This window comes from Bos javanicus, chromosome 18 (assembly GCF_032452875.1).
Source record: "Bos javanicus breed banteng chromosome 18, ARS-OSU_banteng_1.0, whole genome shotgun sequence".
NCBI lineage: Eukaryota > Metazoa > Chordata > Mammalia > Artiodactyla > Bovidae > Bos > Bos javanicus.
Window position 1 is genome coordinate 18301763 of NC_083885.1, and position 22396 is coordinate 18324158.

General features: G+C 54.3%; 1 protein-coding gene across 3 annotated transcripts in view; it reads right to left on the reverse strand.

Annotated features, from left to right (window-relative positions):
• Positions 1-22396, reverse strand: part of ZNF423 (zinc finger protein 423) — a 345767-nt gene that overhangs the window by 129297 nt on the left and 194074 nt on the right. For all 3 annotated transcript variants that reach the window (XM_061387117.1, XM_061387119.1, XM_061387118.1), the window contains 2 exons: positions 17133-20347; positions 7490-7574 (listed from right to left, as the gene is read on the reverse strand). In XM_061387117.1, coding sequence (XP_061243101.1) covers positions 7490-7574; positions 17133-20347 — 3300 coding nt within the window. The remainder of the gene's footprint in view (positions 1-7489; positions 7575-17132; positions 20348-22396) is intronic.

Below are 22396 nucleotides of genomic sequence, written 5' to 3' on the forward strand. Positions count from 1 at the left end.
GAGTTAAGAGGATTCCAAGCTCTGAAATTACACTGCCTGAGTTCAGATCTCACATTTGCTACTCACTGACATTGGACACATCCCCTCAATTCCCCATGTACAAAATGGGGAGAATAGCAATGCCCCTCTCTCATAAGCTTCTGTGGGGTTAAGTGTGGTAACACCTGTAGATATTGATAGCAGGGCCTGTACGTAACTAGTTGCATTAGACGTCACTGACCATTGCTAGAACCATCGTCTTTTGCCAGGCCCCAGCAGCTCTTCTTCAGCATGGTGTCATCTTCTGCTAGGGCTTTGCTTCCCATTTCCATTCACTTCCCAAATCCTGCCAGTTTTGCCTTTTAAATGGTTCTCCAATCCATACCCTCCTAACCAATATCCTCATCTTCTCTCACCTACCCTAGCCTGTACTCTGTCTTTTCTATGTCTCACCCACCTCCTGCCTCAAAATTTATTCTGAAGCAACACTGAATTGTCTACAGACAACTCTAGACAATCTACCTGATGTAGATACTGAATTATCTACATACTACATGGGCCTCTTCTCTATGAACTGGCTTATGCCATTTTCTCTGCCTGGAAGGCCCCTCCCACCTTATTTTCTGCCTTATAAGAGCCTGATTAGGTGTCACCTCCTCCTGGAAGCCTTCCTGGAATGCCCAGATTGGACAACACGCCTGTCCTTTGAGCTTCTATATCTTAGACTTTGTGACATGATTTTACCTTATCCTTTTAAGTTATCACCTCCCTAACTTGGTTAGAGGTTCCTCACTGAGGATGTCAATCATGTTTATTGAACAGAGGTTACTATTCCGAGAAAACCTCACCTACAGGTTTCTTAAAAAAGAATAAAATCTATGAAAATGAGATGCTTGTGCTCACTCAGCTGTGTCCAGCTGTTTGTGGCCCCATGGACTGCACCCCGCCAGGCTCCTCTGCCCATGGGATTCTCCAGGCAAAAATACTGGAGTGGGTTGCCGTTTCCTACTCCAGGGGATTTTTCCCAACCCAGGGACTGAACGTGTATCTGTGTGCCTCCTGCACTGCAGGCAGATACTTTACCACTGTGCCACCTGAGATGAGAAAACTCACTATTTTAAAATTCAGAACTGATGGATTCTTCATGGACCAAGTACTTGATCAACAGCCTCCTTAAACTGACCAATGGGATTCAAAATCAGGGAAACTGAGTCCTCATCTACAGGGGCTGTTAAGGAGGGAAGTGACTGTGCTCTACTTGGGAGATGAAGAAGGTAGAGAAAGAGGGGGAGGGGAGGGGGAGGGGAGGAGATGAAGGGGAGGGGGAGGGGAAGGGAGGAAAGAACTGGATTATAGGCTCTTTGCACAAGCTTGTTATCCTGACAGAACAGTCCCGGAACTTGAAACGTGATCTCTGGGGGCAGAGGGAGACAGTTTTATCACATATTAAGGTTAGACAGATGTTTTGGGTCTGGTGTTACCCGAATGAAAAGCACCAGAAAACAGCTAGCACAGCCCCACTCAGCAACATGTGTTCCCAACAGAAAGTCAACAGGAACCGTTTTTTCCTTTTCCTTTTCACGTGTTTTTCTCCTCAGTTATATTTGAGAGTTTTTGTATTTCCCTGGCGTGAGGGTGAAATGCTGATTTCCACACCAGCCTTTCCTTCCTCTCGAAAAACGCTGCAGGCCAGGTCTTCCGCAAGGCAACAGCCGCAGAAAGAGGGGGTACCCTGTCTGCAAGGTGGCTTTCAGGATGTCTTCTGGGATATGCTTCTGAAGACAAAAAGGCAGAAAGCCTCTCTCCCTCCCTCTCTCTCTCTCTCTCTCTCTCTCACACACACACACACACACACACACACACACACGCATACCCCGAGCAGACCCCTCCCCTCCAGGTGCTTTGTCAGGGAGGACAGACAAGGACCACCTGACCAGCATGGGGGGCGTTTTGAAGGCCTGAACAGGAGGTGGGAGAGGCTAATTTTCCAAATGCTGCCCCCCTACCCCGCCTCATTTCTTCACAGCAAAGCCCAGGCCTTAAGAGGCACCCAGGGAAAGAGGCTGACGTGACCAAGAAAATAACGTCTTCAGAATGACTAATGCCCCACCGGGACGGGCCAGCTCTGGCCTGGCTGCCTGCCAGAGGGTCCACAGCCACTTTTCAAGGACACGGAGGGCAAACGTCCCTGACAAGGTTCCCCGAGGACCGTCCCTTCCCAGCCCGGCCCCTCCTCGGGGCTCCCCCCAGGGGCCCATGAAGCCCTGAGTTAGGACATCAGGGCCCAGAGGCTGAGTCACTCCCCTGGGGCCAACCTGGGTCATAGCAAGTTCGCTATTTCAAGGACAAGTTCTCAGACCCTCGTCCAGCCATTAGCCCGAGAGGAACTGAGAGAGGTTTGCAAGCAGACGAGGAGAGGGCAAGAGGACCAGCCTCTGGGCCTCTGAGGTCCCGCGTGCCCCAGGCCCCCTGGGGCCGTGCACGTCATGTCCTTGCACATACTTGTCTAACACACATGGGGAGACACTCATCTGTCCCCGGCCACGGGGCTGCCTGTCTCTGGGCCAGGCCCCCCACAAGCCCTCCTCAGCTCTCCCCTCAGCAGGCCCCAGGGAGCCCAAGCAGGGCCTCCTGCAGAGCCATTTTTCCAGGGGGGAGGCAATCCTTCCAGAGTATGGGGTGAGGGTGGGAAGGGGGTCGCTGATTGGCAGGGGCGGGGGTCGGGTGCAGTGGGAGGTGGGGAAGGGATGGACCCTCCAGGAGGCCGCAGATCAGAGCAGTAGACTGCTCCAAGGTTTTGATGTACTGGGGGAGGGGGTGTCTAAAACCATTTCAAAAGCTGGAGGAAGCCCAGAGAAGGGGGCCTCATTCTCTGTGGGGAGGGGGGATTTCAAAGGAGACCCTGCCGCTGAAAGGTTTCAAAAGACCCTCGCCTTTCTATCAGCTCCAAATCACTCCCTCACCAGCAGCCGCCAGGAGAGGGGTGCTGGGAAAATGTTTCCAAGGAGACGTGTCCCTGGGTCATCATAACTCCCAGGGTCTGGAGGCTGCAAAGTCACGATGCGGCCCCCCGCTATAAAAAGGCCAGTTTAGCGTCCCCCGGGGGAGGGCTCCTGCAGTCCAGGTCCCCGGGGAGTCCTGCCTCAGAACCCCTGTGCCCCGAGTTGATGAGAAGGCCACCGAGCTGAACAGCATCACGTCTATCTGCCGAGTCCCCTTGGTGCCACTAAGGGGGCTTTTACCCCCGCTGGCTCCAGGCAGCCACTCTGGGCTCGGGTCATTTAGCAGGGGGAAGCTGTCCACAGGGACACTGGGCAGTTTTTACCAGCTCTGCCGTGCCAGCCCCCACCCAGGGCTCCTGGGCCTGCTTCTCTTCCATTCACACCTCCCACTGTCACCCCCACCACCTTCCCCAAGCCACCAGGGCCCACAGGCCCACAGCACAAGCCAAATGGATGTCCTATGGCCTGCCTTCTCTCCCTGCCTCATTCCCTGACCCCTGGACCAGACCAGGCAGGTCTGTTTTTGCATAACAAGTTTATTTTTTTTTAAGGCATAGAGACAATAATAAACAAAGTAAACACTCCATCAGATCTTAACTTCTGCCAAGTATTATCTGTGTTAGAATCATTCCATTAAGTTCCAGTCTCCAGACATCTTAAATTCAATATTCGTCATCTTCATCAGAGTCTATTACTTTTCTTCTGCTGAATTTTACTGTTGTTTTCTGTTTGGTGGCTTGCTTTTTCAAGGATTTCACTAAACCTTGTTCCAATACCTTTCCACGCAGTTGACCATACCGTGCTGCCTCATTCCACGTTCTCCCCCCTGAGCCTCCCTAAAGCACCCAGCTGCTCTAGGCCACACTCTGCTCCAAAACCTTCAGTGGCTCCCTAGTGGGTAAGCCCAAGATCACACATTCATGTGTCTACAGGAACCAGGCAGGGACACAGATGAACAAAGTGTCTCCTCAAATCACAATAGGGTCTGGGAGGCCCAGGGGAGCCTGAGAACACACAGTCCCAGTACTGCCCAGCTCGTGTGGGAATGTGGGCCCTGTCTGACACCTCTTTGGGGTTCAGCAGAAATCAAATAAAGCATCTGCCAAGGGGTCCCCAGATTTGGGGCTCCCAAATCCAAATCCCTTAATCTGGCCTTAAGGTCCTCCATGGTCCAGCCCCACACCACCTCCCCACCTTCACTGCCCACAAGGCTACCACATGCAATGCCTCCATCCTGGCCAGGTCAGGGTCCCCCGTCCCCAGTCACCTCCTCTGCTGCTGTCTCTGAGCTCCACTCACCCAGGGTCCTCCCCCAGATGTTGCTCCCCACCTTCTCAGCCTAACAACACCCATCCTTCAAGGACCTGCCTCCTTGTTACAATCAGCTCTCTGAGGGCCCTGCTCTCTCTGACTGTCCTTCCCTGCCAAGGCTGCTGCCCCTGCCAGCGATGGCCCTAAACCACAGAGAAAACTCCTCTTCATCCTTCAAAACCCAGGCCTTCCTGACGGACCTATTTGGACCCAGCAGCCCCTGTTCTGGGAGCATCAACCTCACTGCACAGTGCTTACTTGGACACCCATCAGCCTCTCCGTGGGCAGAGGGTAGGGCTGTGTCTCTCCCACCACAGGCCCTGGTGGGGGAGCCATGCACAGTGGAGAGAGACTGGCTTTTATGGAGACCCTGGCTCTGCTATTTCCTGGGTGGAAGAACTTGGGAAAGCCATTAACCCTCCTCTGTGAGGTATAGAACTAGCAGCTACGTAGAGTAGCCGGCCTGTGGTAGGCTCAGTACACGGCAGCTGTGTGCGCCCTCACCCAGGTGACGTCCCTCCACCCCGCAGGGTGTGCACTGTGAGGGCTTCGGCGGGACGCTGGGAGGTCTCTGAGGGCACAACCCAAGTCCCCTTCACCCTCTGTCACCTACAGGGACCACCCCAGGTCTCCACGTGCAGCGGGTGCTTGCTGTTCCTTGATGGACAGAGATGACGAGGCCAGTGAAGGGCGGACAGGTGGGGAGGGCCGGACAGAATAAGAAGAGGTACCACCCGGCACCAGAGGTGTGGCGCCAGCGGGGTCCTAGCCCGTTCCTCATGGCCATGAGCCAAGGCCCTGCCTGTGAGACGTTGTGCAGTTGCATAAACGTCTTGCCCGGACGCTTGGGCTCTGAGACCAAGCTCCTTGCTGCCGACTCCCAGGCCCCCATCCTCCACGTGGCCTGAGAACAGCCCCGCTCACGGCACTGCGCAGGCTCAGGGGAGGGGCCCTGTCCAGCCACTTCCTTCGCCGGAGCCCCGCCCCCGGCTCGCACAAAGACCCAGGTGCCAATCAAGCCCCCCTCTCCCATGAATGCCAATCAAGCCCTCCCCTCACATCTCTCACCACTCCAGTGAGGCGCCGGCCCTCGCCTTCCATCTGAGGACACTGCAGCTCCCCAGCTCTGCGCGGAAAGGATAGGTGGAAAGGAGAGAGGAGCAGGGAGAAACACCTTTGAAACCACTGTGGTCCAATTAGCCAGCCTCTCGCCCTTCGTGCTTACAAACAGGAGCACACATTAACACCTGCTACAAAAGCAAACATTTTGAGATATCTTCATCTTCACCTCCCCGACACCGCAGTGAAAGCGCTCTCGGCAGTCTGTGACTGACAGGGCGGTTTCCTTCCTCTGCTTCAGCGGGGGGACTTTCAAACAGAAGAAATTAAAAAGTCAGCAGTCTCCCTGTCAGGCCGAACTCCCAGGGCCCTACCTGCCACCCCTGTGCTCCTCATGTCCCTTCATCATTGAGGGAGCCCCACCAGGCACCCAGTTAGGGTCAGCACCTTCAGGACACCTGCCCCGAGTCAGTCACTGGGATGCTAGGCATCCAAACTCACAGACCCTGGCAGGGACACACTACAGAAGGACCTTTGCAGTGGTTCTTGGTATGTACAATGCAGATGATGGCACAGACATGCAGCTCTCACAGGCTGGGGTGAGAGCAAGACTTCATATGACCACTTTGCAAATGTATTAGTCTGTATCTACTGAAAGAGTACCCACTCACATCCTATGACTCCCCAGTCTGAGTCCAAGAATATTCCCATTGAAACTGCATGTACATGTTCACCAATGACTCGCACAAGAATGTTCACACCAGCACACTATGTGAAATAATCCCACAAGGGAAACGACCCAAATGCCCATTAGGATGTGTATCAAGAATAGATAAACGGTAATGTGTTCACACGATAGAACAGCATCCACTAGTGAGAAGATCCAATCACAGTCAATAATATGAACAAGTAAAAGTCACCAGACACAAATGAGCAGAGACTGTGTGATCTCATTTATATAAAATGCAAAACCACCCCAAGTGACCTCTGCTGTTAGACAACAGGATGGTGACACCTTTTTGTTGGGGGAAGGACCTGGAGAAGGTCAAGCGGGGGGCTTTCCGAGACTGGAGAATGGTCTGTTTCTTTACCTGGGTGTTGGTTACCCTGGAGTGCTCTGTTTGTGAGGATCCACTGAGCTGGACATTTAAATGGACTTTTTTTTTTAAACACCAAAAACATTTTTGTATTGGGGTATAGCAGATTAACAATGTTGTGATAGTTATAGGTGAACAGCGTGAAGGAGACTTTTTTTTAACTATGAGATCAAGGGTTTTGGAAAAAAGTACTCAGTTGGCATGGCTGTTGTTAAAACTTTAATGAAAAGATATCAGAGGCAGAAAAGTGGAAAGGAAGTAAGGGTCAGGATGCTCAACCCAGGACAGACCTCTCACCACTCAGACTGTGGAAGTCTTGGCAAAGGTGATCACGCTTCCACCAAAGACCCAGAGCACCAAAACTCCAGGAGCTCCCAAGGCCATTACTGCCAAACCCATGCCCTGGGCCAGCCCTGTGCACCAGAAATTGCTATGCCCTCTTAAAGCTGTGCCCTCCCAGCTGCCAGCAAGACCACACCCACCCACAGAAGACAAGGAAGACCTCAAAGCTTTCCTCCATCCCTTAGGCCAAGTGGGAACACAATGGGACCTTGGATACTCCCTTTTAAAAAAGGCTGAATTTTCCAAAGTCCAAGACTGCTTGAAGAGGAATAGAAAAAGTAGCGAAATAACTTTGTAAGCATTCTGTTTTGACATTGTGCCTGAGGAACTGCCTGCGTTTGGTGGGGAAATGTGAGCAGTTAAATCTGTTCGATGTCATGACATACACAATTGAAGCACGATTGCCCCTGAGTGCCTGACAACTGGAAAGCACTTTGATTCAGAAATGGAGGGAAATTTGTGCTGAGAAATGGGAGAGATTGTCAAAAGTTTGATTCTAATGTGAACAGAGTCACGAAAAGAGGGTCCGGATGGAGAAAGTGCTCCAGCTCTGACATTTTTAGTCTCATTTGAAATGTCTCAGCAGTAGCAGCAGTGACGCCATCCTTTGAGCTAAAAGCCAGCAAAATGATGACCGGACCCGCACATTTCAGCCCTGAGGGGTGGCCGCAGCCCAGGTGGGAGGAAACGTGCTCTTACCAATCATGTGGTTGGCAACGTGGATTTGGATCTCTCTCTCATTCTCGAAGGTCATCTGGCACTTGATGCACTGGTATGTCTTTTTCTGCATGGAAACCAAAAGGAAAGGAGTTAGACAGTCAGGATGCAGAACAGAGCAGAAAGCAAAAGTTCCTGGAGGTCACAGCTCAAGACTGCCTAGAATGGCTCTGACCTGCTCCCAGGTCTCTCCAGGCCATTATCTTCCCACCTGCCTCTGACTCCAGCTCTGCGAGTCAGCCTCGCAGAGGGAAAGGGCTGACAAGCTCCATTTGAAGGAAGCTGCTTCTCTGCTGGCCCTGGGGAAACTGAACCATCCCAAAGTGAGGGCACACAGGAAGAACCATGGAACTGAAGCTGAGTCAGGCTGATCTGCCTGAAGCATGATCAGATTCACCTACTCATCTTCCACCCATCTATGCTTGCTGCATCCACTGCACAGATCCACAGACCTGTTCATCTGTCTACCCATCACCTGTCCATCAACCTACCCTCGATCTACCCACTGATCCATCTACACACACCCATACATTCATCTAGCTGTCCAGCTACCCATCCGTCCATCTACCTAACCTGCCTACCCGTCCATCCATTAAACACACATACATAGGTCCATGAATCAAGGCAAACTGGAAGTGGTCAAACATGAGATGGTAAGAGTGAATGTCGACATTCTAGGAATCAGCGAACTCAAATGGACTGGAATGGGTGAATTTAACTCAGATGACCATTATATCTACTACTGTGGGCAGGAATCCCTCAGAAGAAATGGAGTAGCCATCATGGTCAACAAAAGAGTCTGAAATGCGGTACTTGGATGCAATCTCAAAAACGACAGAATGATCTCTGTTCATTTCCAAGGCAAACCATTCAATATCACAGTAATCCAAGTCTATGCCCCAACCAGTAACGCTGAAGAAGCTGAAGTTGAACGGTTCTATGAAGACCTACAAGACCTTTTAGAACTAACACCCAAAAAAGATGTCCTTTTCATTATAGGGGACTGGAATGCAAAAGTAGGAAGTCAAGAAACACTTGGAGTAACAGGCAAATTTGGCCTTGGAATACGGAATGAAGCGGGGCAAAGACTAATAGAGTTTTGCCAAGAAAATGCACTGATCATAGCAAACACCCTCTTCCAACAATACAAGTGAAGACTCTACACATGGACATCACCAGATGGTCAACACCGAAATCAGATTGATTATATTCTTTGTAGCCAAAGATGGAGAAGCTCTATACAGTCAGCAAAAACAAGACCAGGAGCTGACTGTGGCTCAGATCATGAACTCCTTATTACCAAATTCAGACTGAAATTGAAAAAAGTAGGGAAACCACTAGACCATTCAGGTATGACCTAAATCAAATCCCTTATGATTATACAGTGGAAGTGAGAAATAGATTTAAGGGCCTAGATCTGATAGAGTGCCTGATGAACTATGGAATGAGGTTCGTGACATTGTACAGGAGACAGGGATGAAGACCATCCCCATGGAAAAGAAATGCAAAAAAGCAAAATGGCTATCTGGGGAGGCCTTACAAATAGCTGTGAAAAGAAAAGAAACGAAAAGCAAAGGAGAAAAGGAAAGATATAAGCATCTGAATGCAGAATTCCAAAGAATAGCAAGAAGAGATAAGAAAGCCTTCCTCAGCAACCAATGCAAAGAAATAGAGGAAAACAACAGAATGGGAAAGACTAGAGATCTCTTCAAGAAAATTAGAGATACCAAGGGGGGCATTTCATGCAAAGACGGGCTCGATAAAGGACAGAAATGGTATGGACCTAACAGAAGCAGAAGATATTAAGAAGAGATGGCAAGAACACACAGAAGAACTGTACAAAAAAGATCTTCACGACCCAGATAATCACGATGGTGTGATCACTCATCTAGAGCCAGACATCCTGGAATGTGAAGTCAAGTGGGCCTTAGAAAGCATCACTACGAACAAAGCTAGTGGAGGTGATAGAATTCCAGTTGAGCTATTCTAAATCCTGAAAGATGATGCTGTGAAAGTGCTGCACTCAATATGCCAGCAAATTTGGAAAACTCAGCAGTAGCCACAGGACTGGAAAAGGTCAGTTTTCATTCCAGTCCCAAAGAAAGGCAATGCCAAAGAATGCTCACACTACCACACAATTACACTCATCTCACACGCTAGTAAAGTAATGCTCAAAATTCTCCAAGCCAGGCTTCAGCAATACGTGAACCTTGAACTTCCTGATGTTCAAGCTGGTTTTAGAAAAGGCAGAGGAACCAGAGATCAAATTGCCAACATCTGCTGGATCACGGAAAAAGCAAGAGAGTTCCAGAAAAACATCTATTTCTGCTTTATTGACTATGCCAAAGCCTTTGACTGTGTGCATCACAATAAACTGTGGAAAATTCTGAAAGAGATGGGAATACCAGACCACCTGACCTGCCTCTTGAGATATCTGTATGCAGGTCAGGAAGCAGCAGTTAGAACTGGACATGGAACAACAGACTGGTTCCAAATAGGAAAAGGAGTACATCAAGGCTGTGTATTATCACCCTGCTTATTTAACTTATATGCAGAGTACATCATGAGAAACACTAGACTGGAAGAAACACAAGCTGGAATCAAGAGTGCCGGGAGAAACATCAATAACCTCAGATATGCAGATGACACCACCCTTAGGACAGAAAGTGAAGAGGAACTCAAAAGCCTCTTGATGAAAGTTAAAGTGGAGAGTGAAAAAGTTGGCTTAAAGCTCAACATTCAGAAAACTAAGATCATAGCATCCGGTCCCGTCACTTCATGGGAAACAGATGGGGAAACAGTGTCAGACTTTATTTTTCTGGGCTCCAAAATCACTGCAGATGGTGACTGCAGCCATGAAATTAAAAGATGCTTACTCCTTGGAAGGAAAGTTATGTCCAACCTAGATAGCATATTAAAAAGCAGAGACATTACTTTGCCAACAAAGGTCCGTCTAGTCAAGGCTATGGTTTTTCTTGTGGTCATGTATGGATGTGAGAGTTGGACTGTGAAGAAGGCTGAGCACCGAAGAATTCATGCTTTTGAACTGTGGTGTTGGAAAAGACTCTTGAGAGTCCCTTGGACTGCAAGGAGATCCAACCAGTCCATTCTGAAGGAGATCAGCCCTAGGATTTCTTTGGAGGGAATGATGCTGAAGCTGAAACTCCAGTACTTTGGCCACCTCATGCAAAGAGTTGATTCATTGGAAAAGACTCTGATGCTGGGAGGGACTGGGGGCAGGAGGAGAAGGGGACGGCAGAGGATGAGATGGCTGGATGGCATCACTGACTCGATGGACATGAGTCTGAGTGAACTCCGGGAGTTGGTGATGGACAGGGAGGCCTGGCATGCTGCGATTCATGGGGTGGCAAAGAGTTGGACACAACTGAGTGACTGAACTGAACTGAACTGACATATACCCATACACCCATTCATTTATCTATCCGTCCATCCATCTATCCATCAATCTACCCATTCTTTCACCTACCTATCCAATTTACCCATTTATCCATCTACACACACACACACACACACACACACACACACATCCACGCATCCATCCATCTATGCACCCATGTCCCTTTGCATCTAACTATGTACCTGCCCTAAGAACCAAGTGGACAACCAGCGAGAGTGCTCCCATCAGCTCTGATACTCAAGGATGACTGAAGAATTCCTCACCTGCCCTAGACACATAAGGCCCCACGTCATCCCAGAGCTGGCTTCCACACACGGGGAGCTATGACCAAGTACTTTTGTGGGGAGGGGGCAGAAAAATGGAGAACATAAAAAGTTTCAAAGCTTCTTGAAGACTGGTTCCAAAAAGTGGAGCTCCACAGTATGAAACTAGCCCACTGTGGACACAGATGGTGTTGTTCTTAACTGGGGAGAAGGGATGTAACTGTGGGTTTCTATGAAGGGAGAGGAATTCACAGCATCCAAGTTTTCTGAAGACCACTTTGTGTCCTGGAATAACGGGGCCTCCCTTGACCTCTGGAAAAGAAGGCAAGACTGGATGTTTCAGTTGAGCACTGAGGCCCATCCCTCAATGATAGGGCCAGGGTGAACCACCAGGGGGCTCAATTGTCTCAGCCCCACCTGAACTTGCCTGGTCTCACCTCTGGGACTTTGTCTATGCTGTTTCCTCCATCAGAATATCCTCTCCATCCTCAAGGTCTCTGTTCAAATGTCACCTCTTCTGAGAAGCCCTCTCTTCCCAACCCAGAGTGAGTTTAGGGTCTGCCCAGGCCCCTGAGTTAGTGCTGAAACCACCTAGTTGAGCCCCAAAGAGTTTGCCACGGCCAATTGATTTGTCTGCTTCCCACTGCACCATGAGAACCCAAGGGCCAGAATATGTTCTGTTCACCTCTGAGGTCCCAGCAAAGACCAAGCGCTTTGGGAAGAATTTTTGAGCAGATGGGCAAAGTTGCAAAATAATATGTGCCAAGCCCTCTATTAGGGCAGAAGGGATAAAGAGAAGCCATCCCTCGGTAACTAGGGATCCTGGACCCCCATTACCCTGCACAGGACCCCGCCCAGTGAGCATCTAATAAGCACTGAACTTTCATCATGACTCTCAACTGCCAAGAGGCTGTTGAACAGATGAACGGAGAACCAACTGGAAGAGCTGGTGCTGGGAGCTTCAGGCTCTGGGCAGGGTCCCTGCTCAGGCTGCAGGACCCCCGCTGATGAGACCAGAGGGCCCTGCCCTAGGTGTTTCCAGAGAACTAGGTGTTCAGCATGTCCTTGGAGCAGCCATAGTGCTGGTCCCAGAAGCAGGCATTCAGCACAGACACACCCCGGGAAGATGGGTGAGTCTGGAGGTGGAGGGGACGGAACTTGGGAGTCAGTCTCACAATGGGCAGAGGAGATTTCAAGCCAGGAGAGACAGCAGGGACTGAGGACTTCCAAGGGGCACACCCTGCCACGGCTCAACTCCTGGTCTGTGCTCACAGAAAAGAAGGACCCCGAGTTTCTCCACCATCAGAATCATTCATCCCCTCACATACGTGTCCCCCACCACTCTGTCTAGCCCGTTTAAGAGTCCTTGACGCTTAATGAATGATTGAATGAATGAATGAGTGAATGAACAAGTAAATGCAAGGATGAAGCACAGCGCAGGAAGCTCCATGCCAAAGAAGCCCAGAGGAGACTGCTGGACAAGGAACATGGTGCCCCCGCCTCCTGGCTAGAAGTTTCTGGAAGCCACAGCCATGGCTGGTCCAAAAGTGCTGTTCCTCTTCAAGGAAGTGAGTGAAGTGGGTTCACTGGGCTTGACAGATAAGTCACCAGGAGCCTGAGCAGGACAAGAGGGTACCCCCCAAATGTCCCCCAACCATATGGCCACCCCTTGGTGTCAGGAAAAGGAATGGACCCTGCCTTGTGGGGAAGCAGACTCCTGGGGATGCCCAAGGGAGGGATCACAGGAACTGCTGACCAAAGGGCCTGGGCGTTCACACACACACACAGGCCCCTGCACACACACACACACACACGCACGCACACACACACACACCTGTATGCACAGGCATAGACACGCGTGTGAGGACATACACATATACTTGCAAGTATCCTACACACCTCATTCCAACTCACCACCAACACACAAGACCTTCATGGATACACCCACAGGTTACACACACCAACTCGCTCCCTGTAACACGGACACATAAGTGCAACACCCTCAGAGAAGTGGAAACATCGTCATGGACCCCAAGTTCGCACAGCGTCCCCAGTGACACACCGGCTTTCAGTTCTCTCCCTGGACCCTCACAGTCACACCCACCACTCCCAAATGCACCCACAGATGCAAAAGCAGCTCATGGCACAAGGGTGTACACCAGCCCTCACAAACACACATGTAGACACATAGGTATACACACTCACACTCACAGGCATACACACACCTGTCCACAAAAGGGCTCACCAGCACCAACACCCAGTAAGGCTCACTACATAGTCAGTTGTCCCCACAGATGGCCCTTCCAGCCAAGCACATGAGGTCAGGGATGCCCAGGGTCCATCATGCAGCTGGTGGGGCAATGTGGTCCTCTGGGCTGGAGAGAACCGATCAGGACTCTCCCTCCTGCTGCAACCCCGGCTGGCCCTCCGTCCTCACCTCAACACCTTCTCCTGGCCCGTCTCCCTTTCTCTATCCCTGAAAGACCCCATCTTCTCTGGAGCCTCAGCTCCCACCAGGAGATGTAAGCACAGAAAGGTAGAACTTGGCATTCAAAGCGCCTCCTCTGACATAAACCCGTTCCGCAGGGCCCAGCCCAGGAGAACCGGAGCTGAGCCCTGGGACCTTGGCCAGGGCTGCCTCCCCTCGCGTGGCCCCGAGCAACCTCGGAGGGGCCCAGGGCAGGAAGAGCACACACCCGGGGATGTGGAGACAGGAGAGGAGCAGGAAGGAGAGGGCAGAGACAGCCACTGCTGCTGAATTCCCTGATCATGACTGCAGCCCAAGCTTACTGAGCACCTACTGTGTGCAGGCACTGTTTATTCTGAATACTCACAATGACTCTGCAAGCTCCCCTTCAGGGACGGAGAAAGCAGAATTTCAAGCGCTGATAAGCAGTGGCAAGGGGATTCGACCCCATGCAGGCACCCTCTGGAGCCACTGTCTGGGCTGCCTTCCTAGCTCCATGCCCCAGACCACCCCAGACAGTCTTGATCGGGGTGACAGAAAGCTGTCACCTGGACAAGCCCCTGAACCCAGCTGTCTGTTTGCCCTGCAGTAAGGTATAGCAAGTGAGCACCCAGTCTAGCCCCCCACCCTGAGCAGCATGAGGCACTGTGGCGATCTCGTGAGTTGATGAGGGCCGGGGTCTGCCCACAAGGGGCTAGAGCTGGGGCGATGTTGTTATTACCCATAAATAGAGGGGGAGGCAGAAACCTCAGTGCTTCACGCTCCAGCCGACAGCAGCCTCAGCCCCACGGGAACCCAGTCCTCAGAGAGCCGGTTGCTATGGATACACTCCCGAGGGTCCCAGCCTGCCAGCCCCCAAGCCCCTGTACAGCCCCCAGAGTCTGCTCTCACATGCGTGAGTCCTGGGGGAGAGAGGGGTGGGCGAGCAGACAGCTGGGCCCCTGCCCCCAGGCGTGCCCAGGCAGGGGGCAAGGCCCCAGAGGCTATGCCTCTGCTGGGGAGGTGCCCAGGCTTTGTCTAGCTCCTTTCTGCAAATGGCCCATCTGCCCAGGCCTCTGGACGTGAATGTCAGCTCCCTCCTCTCTCACAAGCCAGGGACAGGAATAGGAAGCCCGGCCAGGCTCCCTGTAAACAAGCCCCCTCAGGTTTGAAGTCCTGCACTGCCTCGCACAGCTGCTCACCCCTGGGTATGTGGCTCTACCTTTCTAAGCCTGGGCCCCCTCTTTGCCAAAGCAAAGGTCGCAGCAAAGGTCCAGGGTGTTGCCAGGAAAACAATATAAGAGTGGGTGCTCACACAGTAGGGGCTTTACGAAGTGGTGCTAGATACTGGGCACAGAGCAGAGACTGGGAAGGAGGAGGCTGCAATAGCCAAAGGCTTTGAGGGGGCTAGAGGCAGCCCCGTGACCAACAGAGTGTGGGCAGGAATGGAGCGGGGAGCACCTGACAGGACAAGCCCGGCCCTGCCACACTGTCCCACCACCTGTGCACTGGGCCGACCACCCCGAACCCCAACCTTGCAACCAGGATGGGCTCCAGAGGTGCTGGCTGGAGGCCTGTCAAGAGCTCAGGCTGGGGTGCCACACTCTCCCCAGGATCAACCCCCATCTCTGCCTCTTGAAATCGAGGGGCTCATAGCAAACTACCTAACAGTTCCTTGCCTCCTTTTCCTCATCTGGAGAGTGAGTATTATAAGGAATAAATAGATAGAAAGTTCCTGGCACATCCTTATTCCTCAATCAGTGTGAGCTGTGATTATAAACGAGAAAATCATAAGTGATGGTTACTACGTGCCCAGCACGTCTTGACTCATTTAATCCCAGGGCAAAACACAAAGGTTAGCACAGGGAACATTCACAGTATTTGACACTGAGGAGGAATAGGCACCAGCTAGCCAGAGCAGCGGAGAAGGCGATGGCACCCCACTCCAGTACTCTTGCCTGGAGAATCTCAGGGACGGGAGAGCCTGGTGGGCTGCCATCTATGGGGTCGCACAGAGTCGGACACGACTGAAGTGACTTAGCAGCAGCAGCGGCGGCGGCCAGAGCAGATGCTGGTTAAGAAACAGAACAGCCCCCAGGTCCCTCCCAGGTGATGCTGGCTTTGGAGACAGACACCACCGAGACTACGATGACTACTACCACTGTACTGTTATTACCATTTCCCTCTGGCTTTACCCAGGTGGTGCTAGTGGTAAAGAACACTTCTGCCAGTGCAGGAGACAAAAGAGACCGGGGTTTGATCCCTGGGTCGGGAAGATTCCCCAGGGGAGGGTATGGCAACCCGCTCCAGTATTCTTGTCTGGAGAATCCCATAGACAAGAGGAGCCTGGTGGGCTACGGTCCATAGGATCACAAAGAGTCGTACCCGACTGAGGCAACTTAGCATGTACTGGCTTACAGGTGAGACAGAGGCCCAAAGAGGTCAAATCACAGATGGGGAGGCAGGCCCTCTGCCTCCAGGGCTGAAACTCCAATCCACCCACACTGGCCAGTCAGAATGCTGAGGCATGGGGGAACAGAGCTGGGCAGCTGTGAGTGCACTGTGCTCAGGACCCCTGAAGGGTGACCCAGTGGATCCTTACCGAGTGGCCTCGCTCAGTCCAAAGGCCTTGAGAAAGTGGTCCATCTCTGACTCTCCTTGGCTGCCAGGTACCCCAGAAATAATGGGTGCTCAGGGCAAATTCAATCAATCAATCCACTCTGAAAGGAGCTCTCTGCTCCAGGCAGGCATCTGAGAGGCCTCAGGCCCCTGGTGTCAGACAGAGCAGGCCTGGGGACTCCCATCAAGTCTGTGTTATCTGTTTCCAGACCGAGGAGGTGCCAAGCCGATCTCGGGGGCATCTGTCCCTCGAGGGCCACTGCTGGCGCCACTGGCAGGGAGGTGGGCTTTGGGAAAGGACCACCCGCCAGGGGTGCCCCTGGAAGACAGGGATGTTTGTGAAGGTGTTCACTGCGGGATCAGACGGGGGCCTGGGACTCTGGGATTTTGCTGGGGGTGGGAGTAGTGGGGAGAGAGTGAGAGAGAAGGAGGGCTGGAGAGGCTGAAGGGGGAATCCGCAGTGGGCCCCTTAAGGAGTCTCCTGTCCAGCTTCCCTGCCCAGCGAGCTGCAGGGTCTGAACTCACTGTGTCAACCCTTCACCTACACTATGCCACGGGTCCCCCACAACAATTCTATGACATTGAGACAATTATTATTCCCATTTTACAGAAGAGCACTTGGCAAATGAGGCCCAGGGTGATACATGCCATGTGCCGCTGGAAGGGAGATGGCATGCACTGGGATCTGAACTCGGAGCTTACTGCGATCATCAGATGTGCTTAACCGCTGGAGGAGAACCCTGCTTCTCCGGTCCGCGACTAGAAGGGAAACGCAGAGCTCGACAAGCGGCCTCTTGTGGGCATGCGCGCGGAGCCCCATGGAGCGGGGGTGGGGCAGGCTGGGGCAGGCTGGGGCAGGCTGGGGAGGGCTGTACTTACCCGGGGCACTGGCGACGTCTGGGCGCCTTTCCGGGGCCCACTGGTCTCCGGGGTGAGGTCACGGTGGTCCACCTGCATGTGGCTCTCCAGGTCCTCCGCGCTCTCAAACTTGACGCTGCACTCGGGGCAGCGGAGGCCGGCGCAGGGCCGGTCTGCAGGCTCGGGCGGGGCCAGGCCGCCCACCTGTCCATTGGCGCTGCGGGCCATGCAGCCGGCACAGAGGCCGTAGGGGAGCCCGTTGACGTCGAGCTTCACCAGGTCCTGCTTGCTGCGAAACTCTTTGAGGCATAGGGCACACTTGTAGAGCTTCTGCAGCCCCTGACCGTTGGGGGAGGACGCGGCCGAGCTGCCCGCCAGCTTCTGCATGTGGAAGGTGCCGTGGATCTTGAGCTCGAGCGTGGAGGTGACCGTCTGCATGCAGACCACGCAGCGGAAGCCCGTGAGGGAGTTGCGCAGGTCGGGGTGCATCTGGCAGTGCTCGATGAACTCCTCCTCGCTCTGCAGAGGCATCTTGCAGATGCGGCAGGTGCCCGTGTCCAGGCTCTTGCTGTGGGTCACCTTGTGCTCGGTGAGCGTCAGCAGCGAGGGGAAACGCTCGCCGCAGATGGGGCACATGTAGTGCTTGGCGGGGCCCCGGTGGGTCTGCAGGTGCTCCCGGAGCCCGTTCTCCGAGAAGAAAGTCCGCGAGCACACGTTGCACTTGTGGCTGCCCTTGATGAACTCGGCCTTCTTCCGCGAGCCGTCGTCCTCGCCCGGCCGGATGTTGTGGTCCCGTAGCCGGTGGTTCTGCAGCAGCACCTCCATGGTGTAGGCCGCCCCGCAGATGTCGCAGCCGTACATGGGCTCCGACGCGTCCACGTCATCCTCACTCGCCTCGTGGCTGTTGGGCGCCTCGGGGTTCTTCAGCAGCACGCCCGGCAGGTCGGCCGGCTCGGCCTTCTTGGCGGCGGCCGGGGGCACCCCGTTGGCCGTGCCGTTCTCGGCCGCCGCGTCGAACACACAGTGCTTCTCCCGCAGGTGCTTCTCCAGCAGGATGATGGCGTGGAAGGCCTTGCTGCAGAACTTGCAGTTGTACTTCTTGCTGTGCGTGGTGATGTGGCACTGCAGCTCCACCTCGGTGCTGAAGGTCTCCCCGCAGAAGATGCACTTGTGGGCCCTGGCCGGGTTGCCCAGGTGGCTGTGCTTGACGTGCACCTGCAGGTCGGCCTCCTTGCGGAAGTCCCAGTTGCAGGCCGTGCAGCGGAACATCTTCTTCTCATTGCTGTGCTTCACTGCCAGATGCACCTGGATGGACACCTTGGAGTCGAAGACCTCCTGACACAGGGTGCAGTGGTAGAGCACGAAGGTGTGCATGTCCAGCAGGTGCTTCTGCAGGTCGTCCACCGAGGAGAACTGCTTGTCGCAGCTCTCGCACACGTAGTGGGTGGACGTGGTCATGTAGTGCACGGTCAGGTGCTGCAGCAGGGACTCCTGCGAGTCGAAGTCCTCCTTGCACTGGGGGCACGCCTGCTTCCGCAGCAGCAGCTCCAGGTGCAGCTTCAGGTGGGTCTGGAAGCTCTCAAAGTTGGAGAACTTGAGGTCACACTGGTTGCACGGGTACTCGCCGTTGGAGATGGAGTTGGCGCTCGCCGAGAGCCGCTGCCGCTTCGGGGAAGACACCTCCACATCCGACGAGACCGGGCTCTGTTCCGCCTTGGACTTCTTACTGTGGGCCAGTGGGATGTTCTTGTGGTTCTCCTTGATGTGCTTGGTGAGCTTCAGGATGGAGCCGAAGATGGGAGAGTTGGTGCAGTAGGGGCAGGAGTAGACCTCCATGAAGGACTGCGTGGGCTGCACGACCGGAGACTCCAGCTTGGCGCTGCCCACACTGCAGTGGGCCTGCTGGATGTGCTCCGTGAGGGAGGACTCGGTCAGGAAGCCCATGGAGCACTGGTTGCAGAAGAAGGCGTTGTTGCCGTCGGGTGGGTTGGCGTTGGGGCCGCAGTGGGAGACCCGGATGTGCTCCTGCAGGCTGTTGATGTCGGCAAACATTTCGGGGCAGTAGTTGCAGTGGAAGGCGGAGATGCTGCCGAACTGCATTACGGGGTATGCGTGGTTCTTGTGCAGCTTGCGGACGTGCTCGTTGAGGTTGTAGAGGGTGGGCATGGAGTCCAGGCAGATCTGACACGTGTGGCTCTGCTGCGGCTTATCTGCGTGGATGGTCTTCAGGTGGATCTCCAGCACAGCCAGGCTGTTGAAGTCCCGCTTGGAGCAGTAGGGGCAGCTGTACACCACCTTGGACCAGCCCTGCCCGTCATCCCGCATCTTCTTCTGGCCCCGCAGCGGCTTCAAGGTGGAGTCCGGGGTGGAGCCTCGCTCCACGGAGGCGCTGGAGTCCGGTGTGGCGCTGCTCATAGAGGCCACGCTGCCCAGCACGGGGTCGGGGCTGACACTGTGGTTGCTGGAATCGGGCTGCCGGTGGCTGTCCAGGTGGCAGTAGACGCCCTCCACAGAGGAGAACTGCTCGGGGCACATGGGGCACTTGTGTTTCTGGTTGGCGTGGGCTTGGTGGATGTGGGCGAGCAGCGCGTTCTCGTCGACAAAGACCTCGGGGCAGTGGATGCACTGCAGGTCGGCCTTCTCAGAGAGCTGGGGGTGGCGGGTGAGCACGTGCTTCTCCAGCTCCTCGGTCTGGCTGAACGTGTCCTCACAGTAGTCGCACATGAAGTCGTCCTTCTTGGCCTCCTTCTCCGACTTGGCCAGGTGCTCCTTGTTCTTCTTGTGTGCCTGCATGTGGCTCTGCAGCGAGCTGGTGGAGGAGAAGCCGCGCTTGCAGACCGTGCACTTGAAGGGCTTGCTGGAGCTGTGGGTCTTCAGGTGGATCTTGAGGTGGTCGCTGCGGGAGAAGGCCGCCTCGCACTCGTGACAGTGGTATTTCTTGTCGCCCGTGTGCAGCTTGATGTGCCGGTCGCGGCTCCTCTTGTGCTTGAAGAGGCGGCTGCAGTAGGTGCACTTGAACGGCAGCTTGTCGCTGTGGATCTGCTCGTGCCTCTTCAAGTAGCTCAGGCGGATGAAGGACTTGTCGCAGAACTGGCAAGGGTACGGCAGGCCCGTGCCCCCTTCCTCCTCACCCAGGCCCAGGTCACACCCATCTCCGATCATCTGCGTGGGTGACGCAACATCCTTACTGGAGGGAGACGAGGCCACCCAGGAGAGTTGTGGGTCGTCGTCACCATCTGCAGGGGGTGGGGGGGTGGAAGGCAGAAAGGAGATTAGAGGCAATTCCCAGGGCCGCGAGAAACAAGGACGGAGCCAGCTTTTCGACAGCTCGCGGGCTGAGGCTGTGCAGCTGGCCAACTGCTACGGGGGAGTGGGAGGAGGGAGTCTGAGGGGGCGGGCAGGAAGCATGTGGACATGTGGGCCTTCCAATCTGCTGAGGGGGTGGCAGAGGGGCGGCAGGGTTCGGAGGGGAGGTGCCTTTCCCCTCTGCAACACCTGCCCGGGCCTCGCTGAATGTGGTACCCACCCCGCAACAGGAGCTGCGGTCTCAGCCACTTCCCTGACGGGGAGGGTGGGCAGGGGGCTGGGAAAAAAGTCACCAGACATGACCTCACAGACCATCAGGCCAAAAGGAGGTAAGTAAGTCCCATCACCTGATCCAGACATGGGGCTTGACTCCCCCCTGCAGCCTGTAGCTTGGGTGGGAAACCCCACTGGGTGCGATGGGTGTGGGCAAAACTTTACAAGAAAGTAAAATGCATTTTTAGTGAATTCAGCCTTGCTACATCCCATGGGGAAGGGGGACTGATAGAGATGGGACTGCTGCTTCAGGTGCACACGGACATAAGAGGCGCAAGGGCCTCAGGCCCAAGGGACAAGCAGGGGCAGGGGACTTGGGAAGGATCCGAGGGGCTCCCAGCTCAAATCACCCCAAGGGTGGTGGTCTTCTTTGTTCCCCTCCACCCCTGGATCTTCCCCACGTCCACTCAGAACCCCAGGAGATGGCCCGAAGGGGCAGTGATCAGAGCTGGGGCCAGGACCCAGATGGCCTCAGAGCTCAGAGCCTCATGGGCCCTTAAATCCACTGGGGCGGTGCAGGGGGCAGCGGGGGGGGTGGGTAGGTCGTGGGTGGGGCTTTGCACAAACAACTGGTGTGGCCCACCCTCCCCAGGGACAGGGGCCCCCCACCCCCTGCCTTGGCTGGCCAGGCCAGCCTCAGAGGAAAACGAAACCAACTAGGGATTGGCCGTTTCTGGAAAAAACAAAGGCACACTGGACCCAGCAACTTAAACCAGTGAAGTTTCCTGAGAAGCGGCAGGGGTTGAACCAAAGCAGCCTGAGCAGGGAGTGAGTTCCGTGGCTCAGGTTTCGTGTTGGGTGGATTTAAGACTTAATAATGAATGAAAGGGACCTCAGGCTGCTACAGACAGGAGAGAGACAAATGAAAGCTCTGATTCGGCTGCACTGACCTTGCTCTTCTAACCCCGAGGAAATAGACCACTGTCCCGCCTCTCCGGCCCCCAGCCAGCCTGGTTGAGTCTTCAGAAAAGCCCTCACAGATGTAACCCAGAAATTCTTGGCTAGAGGCAGCCCAGATCCTCTAGAAGGGAAAGGCAGGGGACCTCACTCCCAGGCTGGGCAAGTACCACTCACACGCCTGCACACACACACACACACACACAGTCATACACACCATCACAAACACAACCGTACAATCACGTACTCTCTCATATGCACACACGTCCATTCCTACATTATCACATCCACGTACACACACAGGCTTGAACATACACACACACTCACCTGCAGACACAAACACACACACCATCATGGAGGCACGTGGCTCAGACCGGGGGTACTGCAACCCCAGGCTCTCACAACTGCCAATCCCAAGACTTGAAAAGACAACAAGGCCTGCTGGAGGGTCTTCCAGGGCCCCTCAGAGCTGGCTCTAAGCCTGCTCCTAGGCCCCACCCCACCCTGGTGCCCGCCCGGGGCCCTTGGCTCCGGCCCCGTGAAGATGTGCTTGACCCCAGCTGGCATGACTGGCAGAGCTCTGCCTGGAAGGATGCTGCTCTCGGAAGCTCCTGGCCCGGAGTCCCGATCTCCCTGCAGTCTCCCCACCCCCGAAACCCAGTCACCCAACCCAGTGTGGGGTGCCTCCCAGAATGAGGGACCCGCTCCCCTGGGGGCCTCATGTTACAGGGCCTTTGGACAAGAAGGACCCAGCACTGCCGAATCCTTGGATTAGATGTGGCAAGAGGCGCCCCAGCCCCTGCCTGGTA